General features: G+C 49.0%; 1 protein-coding gene across 1 annotated transcript in view; it reads left to right on the top strand.

Moving 5' to 3' along the window:
- Positions 1-1482, top strand: part of LOC311114027 (ras GTPase-activating protein 3-like) — a gene marked incomplete at its 5' end in the record, with an annotated part of 24865 nt that extends 23383 nt beyond the window's left edge. Inside the window, one exon of the mRNA XM_084189302.1 lies at positions 1072-1482. Within this exon, the coding sequence (XP_084045428.1) occupies positions 1072-1147 (76 nt within the window). The remainder of the gene's footprint in view (positions 1-1071) is intronic.
- Positions 1483-7399: the final 5917 nt, after the last annotated feature.

Genomic DNA, 7399 nt, shown 5'->3' with positions numbered 1-7399 from the left:
TCTGTGTGGTGATGTTAACCACTGGGTCTGGTCCGGGACAGTACTGACGGTCATGAAGGCTCAGTGTGGTGATGTTAACCACTGGGTCTGGTCCGGGACAGTACTGACGGTCATGAAGGGTCAGTGTGGTGATGTTAACCACTGGGTCTGGTCCGGGACAGTACTGACGGTCATGAAGGCTCTGTGTGGTGATGTTAACCACTGGGTCTGGTCCGGGACAGTACTGACGGTCATGAAGGCTCAGTGTGGTGATGTTAACCACTGGGTCTGGTCCGGGACAGTACTGACGGTCATGAAGGCTCCGTGTGGTGATGTTAACCACTGGGTCTGGTCCGGGACAGTACTGACGGTCATGAAGGCTCCGTGTGGTGATGTTAACCACTGGGTCTGGTCCGGGACAGTACTGACGGTCATGAAGGCTCTGTGTGGTGATGTTAACCACTGGGTCTGGTCCGGGACAGTACTGACGGTCATGAAGGGTCAGTGTGGTGATGTTAACCACTGGGTCTGGTCCGGGACAGTACTGACGGTCATGAAGGCTCTGTGTGGTGATGTTAACCACTGGGTCTGGTCCGGGACAGTACTGACGGTCATGAAGGCTCTGTGTGGTGATGTTAACCACTGGGTCTGGTCCGGGACAGTACTGACGGTCATGAAGGGTCAGTGTGGTGATGTTAACCACTGGGTCTGGTCCGGGACAGTACTGACGGTCATGAAGGCTCTGTGTGGTGATGTTAACCACTGGGTCTGGTCCGGGACAGTACTGACGGTCATGAAGGCTCTGTGTGGTGATCCAGAATCCACACAACACAACACAACACACACACAGTCACTCACACAGTCATACACACACACACAGTCACTCACACAGTCACTCACACATTCACTCACACAGTCACTCACACAGTCACAAACAAACACACACACATGCAGTCATACACACAGTCACACACACAGTCACACACACACACACAGTCACACACACACACAGTCACACACACAGTCACTCTGTAATAACGTTCTGTAACATTTCACCCTCCTGACCACACCCCTCTTCTCTGTGTTCCGCAGGGAACATCCAATCGGAGACAAGAGTTTTCAGTGCTACATCCGCCAGCAGTCTGAATGCTCCACCTACTCCATCTAGCCCCACCTACCAACCACTGCCATGGGGCGCAGAGCTCCACCCCCGATGACCTGAGACCTAGCAACACTTCCTGGTTACTCCTGGTCCACGGCTTCCCATGGTGCATATTTCAGAACACGGACACTCAGAGTTCTATCCAGCGTCTATAGGTTTTATTTTCTATGATGATGTGCTAAAACAAACTGTTTTTCTCTGGACTGTCGGTGTACCAGTGACCACGCACTTTAACCCACAACGGACACACCGCCTCAGCACATTTTTAAACAATCATATTTTATTGCTCTTGTTTTGTAATGTTTGATAACAAAATGGTTTAAGTGATATATTATTGGTGTAAAAAAAAAAAAAAAAAAATCCTTTGTATTTCAAGTCACACAGACCAAACTCTGGGTTGAAAGACTGTTGGCTTGGGGGGGGCTGGTCCGTTCCACCATGTGTGGGTTTAACCCCTCCCCCCAGGGAGAGACGATGACAGAGGAAGCAGATTAGCCCCTCCCTCCAGGGAGAGACGAAGACAGAGGAAGCAGATTAGCCCCTCCCTCCAGGGAGAGACGATGACAGAGGAAGCAGATTAGCCCCTCCCTCCAGGGAGAGACGAAGACAGAGGAAGCAGATTAGCCCCTCCCTCCAGGGAGAGACGATGACAGAGGAAGCAGATTAGCCCCTCCCTCCAGGGAGAGACGATGACAGAGGAAGCAGATTAGCCCCTCCCTCCAGGGAGAGACGATGACAGAGGAAGCAGATTAGCCCCTCCCTCCAGGGAGAGACGATGACAGAGGAAGCAGATTAGCCCCTCCCTCCAGGGAGAGACGATGACAGAGGAAGCAGATTAGCCCCTCCCTCCAGGGAGAGACGATGACAGAGGAAGCAGATTAGCCCCTCCCTCCAGGGAGAGACGATGACAGAGGAAGCAGATTAGCCCCTCCCTCCAGGGAGAGACGATGACAGAGGAAGCAGACAGTCAGGTAGTTAGTCAGCGACCATAAAAGGACCAGAGCTGTTCAACTGACTCCATGATTATTGTAGCCTTCATTTACAATCTTTATCATCCTGTTTTAACTGTTGTTAAGAGTTGGGAGTTTTTTAATTCAGAGCCTGGCTCTGCTGTTTGTAGTTCCCTGCTCCCTCCTGGCCTGTACCCTGTACCCTGGGTCAGAACTACAAATCCCAGTTCTGTATGCATTCCTCCAGACTTCTCCTTGCTGTGAATCTAGTTCCTTGGTCAGGTCCAGGGCCTATGGAAGATACAGCTCATTATGGTTCACTCTCTGCATTGTGGGAAATGCGGTTCTCCCTTGCTGGAACACACCATGCCAGAACTACAGTACATATGGCCAGCCATCGTTACCATTTGTTAGCGAAACAACACTTCTGTTACAATATCACACTTAACACGCTAGCAATGTAGCCTGTAGGGGGCATGCATTCTAAATGGGACGCTAGTGTAGAGATTGGAACAGAGCTAACCTGGTGACTGGTTGGTATGTCCAGAGCAAACAGAACTAGCTGGCCATCCATTCTCCCTGTAGTCTAGCTGGCCATCCATTCTCCCTGTAGTCTAGCTGGCCATCCATTCTCCCTGTAGTCTAGCTGGCCATCCAATCTCCCTGTAGTCTAGCTGGCCGTCCATTCTCCCTGTAGTCTAGCTGGCCATCCATTCCCCCTGTAGTCTAGCTGGCCATCCATTCTCCCTGTAGTCTAGCTGGCCATCCATTCTCCTTGTAGTCTAGCTGGCCATCCATTCTCCCTGTAGTCTAGCTGGCCATCCATTCTCCCTGTAGTCTAGCTGGCCATCCATTCTCCCTGTAGTCTAGCTGGCCATCCATTCTCCCTGTAGTCTAGCTGGCCATCCATTCTCCCTGTAGTCTAGCTGGCCATCCATTCTCCCTGTAGTCTAGCTGGCCGTCCATTCTCCCTGTAGTCTAGCTGGCCATCCATTCTCCCTGTAGTCTAGCTGGCCATCCATTCTCCCTGTAGTCTAGCTGGCCATCCATTCTCCCTGTAGTCTAGCTGGCCATCCATTCTCCCTGTAGTCTAGCTGGCCATCCATTCTCCCTGTAGTCTAGCTGGCCATCCATTCTCCCTGTAGTCTAGCTGGCCATCCATTCTCCCTGTAGTCTAACCTGGCCATCCATTCTCCCTGTAGTCTAGCTGGCCATCCATTCTCCCTGTAGTCTAGCTGGCCATCCATTCTCCCTGTAGTCTAGCTGGCCATCCATTCTCCCTGTAGTCTAGCTGGCCATCCATTCTCCCTGTAGTCTAGCTGGCCATCCATTCTCCCTGTAGTCTAGCTGGCCATCCATTCTCCCTGTAGTCTAGCTGGCCATCCATTCTCACTGTAGTCTAGCTGGCCATCCATTCTCCCTGTAGTCTAGCTGGCCATCCATTCTCCCTGTAGTCTAGCTGGCCATCCATTCTCCCTGTAGTCTAGCTGGCCATCCATTCTCCCTGTAGTCTAGCTGGCCATCCATTCTCCCTGTAGTCTAGCTGGCCATCCATTCTCCCTGTAGTCTAGCTGGCCATCCATTCTCCCTGTAGTCTAGCTGGCCATCCATTCTCCCTGTAGTCCGTGGGTGTTGTTACATAAAGAAGTCTACCTTGATGCCAGATCTTCTTCTCTAGTCCGGCTACCAGTCTGGTTAGATAACGCGCCACATGATGCCAGATCTTCTTCTCTAGTCCGGCTACCAGTCTGGTTAGATAACGCTCCACATGATGCCAGATCTTCTTCTCTAGTACGGCTACCAGTCTGATTAGATAACGCTCCACATGATGCCAGATCTTCTTCTCTAGTCTGGCTACCAGTCTGGTTAGATAACGCTCCACATGATGCCAGATCTTCTTCTCTAGTCCGGCTACCAGTCTGGTTAGATAACGCTCCACATGATGCCAGATATTCTTCTCTAGTCCGGCTACCAGTCTGGTTAGATAACGCTCCACATGATGCCAGATATTCTTCTCTAGTCCGGCTACCAGTCTGGTTAGATAACGCTCCACATGATGCCAGATCTTCTTTTCTAGTCCGGCTACCAGTCTGGTTAGATAACGCTCCACATGATGCCAGATCTTCTTCTCTAGTCTGGCTACCAGTCTGGTTAGATAACGCTCCACATGATGCCAGATCTTCTTCTCTAGTCCGGCTACCAGTCTGGTTAGATAACGCTCCACATGATGCCAGATCTTCTTCTCTAGTCCGGCTACCAGTCTGGTTAGATAACGCTCCACATGATGCCAGATATTCTTCTCTAGTCCGGCTACCAGTCTGGTTAGATAACGCTCCACATGATGCCAGATCTTCTTCTCTAGTCCGGCTACCAGTCTGGTTAGATAACGCTCCACATGATGCCAGATCTTCTTCTCTAGTCCGGCTACCAGTCTGGTTAGATAACGCTCCACATGATGCCAGATCTTCTTCTCTAGTCCGGCTACCAGTCTGGTTAGATAACGCTCCACATGATGCCAGATCTTCTTCTCTAGTCCGGCTACCAGTCTGGTTAGATAACGCTCCACATGATGCCAGATCTTCTTCTCTAGTCCGGGGCTACCAGTCTGGTTAGATAACGCTCCACATGATGCCAGACCTTCTTCTCTAGTCCGGCTACCAGTCTGGTTAGATAACGCTCCACATGATGCCAGATCTTCTTCTCTAGTCCGGCTACCAGTCTGGTTAGATAACGCTCCACATGATGCCAGATCTTCTTCTCTAGTCCGGCTACCAGTCTGGTTAGATAACGCTCCACATGATGCCAGACCTTCTTCTCTAGTCCGGCTACCAGTCTGGTTAGATAACGCTCCACATGATGCCAGATCTTCTTCTCTAGTCCGGCTACCAGTCTGGTTAGATAACGCTCCACATGATGCCAGATCTTCTTCTCTAGTCCGGCTACCAGTCTGGTTAGATAACGCTCCACATGATGCCAGATCTTCTTCTCTAGTCCGGCTACCAGTCTGGTTAGATAACGCTCCACATGATGCCAGATCTTCTTCTCTAGTCCGGCTACCAGTCTGGTTAGATAACGCTCCACATGATGCCAGATCTTCTTCTCTAGTCCGGCTACCAGTCTGGTTAGATAACGCTCCACATGATGCCAGACCTTCTTCTCTAGTCCGGCTACCAGTCTGGTTAGATAACGCTCCACATGATGCCAGATCTTCATCTCTAGTCCGGCTACCAGTCTGATAACGCTCCACATGATGCCAGATCTTCTTCTCTAGTCCGGCTACCAGTCTGGTTAGATAACGCTCCACATGATGCCAGATCTTCTTCTCTAGTCCGGCTACCAGTCTGGTTAGATAACGCTCCACATGATGCCAGATCTTCTTCTCTAGTCCGGCTACCAGTCTGGTTAGATAACGCTCCACATGATGCCAGACCTTCTTCTCTAGTCCGGCTACCAGTCTGGTTAGATAACGCTCCACATGATGCCAGATCTTCATCTCTAGTCCGGCTACCAGTCTGATAACGCTCCACATGATGCCAGATCTTCTTCTCTAGTCCGGCTACCAGTCTGGTTAGATAACGCTCCACATGATGCCAGATCTTCTTCTCTAGTCCGGCTACCAGTCTGGTTAGATAACGCTCCACATGATGCCAGACCTTCTTCTCTAGTCCGGCTACCAGTCTGGTTAGATAACGCTCCACATGATGCCAGATCTTCATCTCTAGTCCGGCTACCAGTCTGATAACGCTCCACATGATGCCAGATCTTCTTCTCTAGTCCGGCTACCAGTCTGGTTAGATAACGCTCCACATGATGCCAGATCTTCTTCTCTAGTCCGGCTACCAGTCTGGTTAGATAACGCTCCACATGATGCCAGATCTTCTTCTCTAGTCTGGCTACCAGTCTGGTCAGATAACGCTCCACTCCTTGTACTCTGACATTGTTTCCTAATGGACGCTAGCTAAACAGACTGCTACCCAGACTATCTTTTCTACATCTCTATTTCTGAACCAAGTCATCTGCGTTGCTGAGATACTTTTGTATATCTCCAAAAGCGCTACTGTTTTCCACAACACATTTAAACACCATCATGCCAACGCCACAAAATGGTCTTTTCATTGTCCTTTTTTCTAGCTTTGTGTTGTTGTTTTTTTTTTACGTTTGACGCTCCTCGACATTAAGCAGTGTGTTTTCTACCTTTCCGACTAGCGTCTTCAAATTGTCAAGAAATAACCATAATCCACCTCTACAGGACTTTCCTCTTGTAAAACACCCCTTCTAAAGGAGAACCGTGTATTTTGTATAAATATATCAAGAGTATTAAGAAGAAGCCTGTTATTATGGATCTCTGTACAGAACAACTGAATGGATTAAAATGAGTTTTTTTGTTGTTGTTGTCCTTGAATAACTAAATGAAGGAAATATTAATGCAAACTCGTTGTCTGAGTGGCTTTTTGTTCATAAACGTATTTTTATAATAAGTGTTTTGATGTTGTTGTTAGTATAAGTCTGTTTTTCTTGCAGTACGGGAGCCCAAGGGTTCATCGAAGTATCTGATTGGTCAAACCAGGAGTAGAAAAACCAGGAGTTGAAAGGTCACAGGTGTGTGTAATGATGGTACTGTTTGGCCATCAGGCTACAGTGTATCTCGGCTGTCTCCCATCAATGTGATAATTGAAGTCCTTAAATTTATTAAATATCACACATCCCACTTTAAATGGAGAGCGCACGAGAGAGAGAGGAAGTGTGTGTGTGTGTGTGTGTGTGTGTGTGTGTGTGTGTGTGTGTGTGTGTGTGTGTAGTGTGTGCATATTGGCGTCCCCCTGAAGCTAGGACAGCAGAGTCCCTGCCCATCTTCCCAAAACATCTGAAACCCTGCCTCTTCAAACAGCATCTTAAATAATCCTCCTCCTCGCTTAACCAGCACTTGACCAACTGTCTCTGGATAAGAGCGTCTGCTAAATGACTAAAATGTAACGTAAACGTGCGTAGCTTATTTTCTGCTCGAGCGGTTCTTCTGTCCTTCTACAATCTACCAGGGTCTCCAGTCAGGGGTTTAAATACTGTCTCTGTTCCTCTACAATCTACCAGGGTCTCCAGTCAGGGGTTTAAATACTGTCTCTGTTCCTCTACAATCTACCAGGGTCTCTAGTCAGGGGTTTAAATACTGTCTCTGTCCCTCTGTCCCTCTACAATCTACCAGGGTCTCCAGTCAGGGGTTTAAATACTGTCTCTGTCCCTCTACAATCTACCAGGGTCTCTAGTCAGGGGTTTAAATACTGTCTCTGTCCCTCTGTCCCTCTACAATCTA

The sequence above is a fragment of the Coregonus lavaretus genome (genome assembly GCF_964263955.1).
Source record: "Coregonus lavaretus genome assembly, contig: HAP1_SCAFFOLD_1186, whole genome shotgun sequence".
NCBI classification, from domain to species: domain Eukaryota; kingdom Metazoa; phylum Chordata; class Actinopteri; order Salmoniformes; family Salmonidae; genus Coregonus; species Coregonus lavaretus.
Note: the sequence above shows the minus strand (reverse complement) of the source record. Positions and strands in the feature narration are given on the sequence as shown.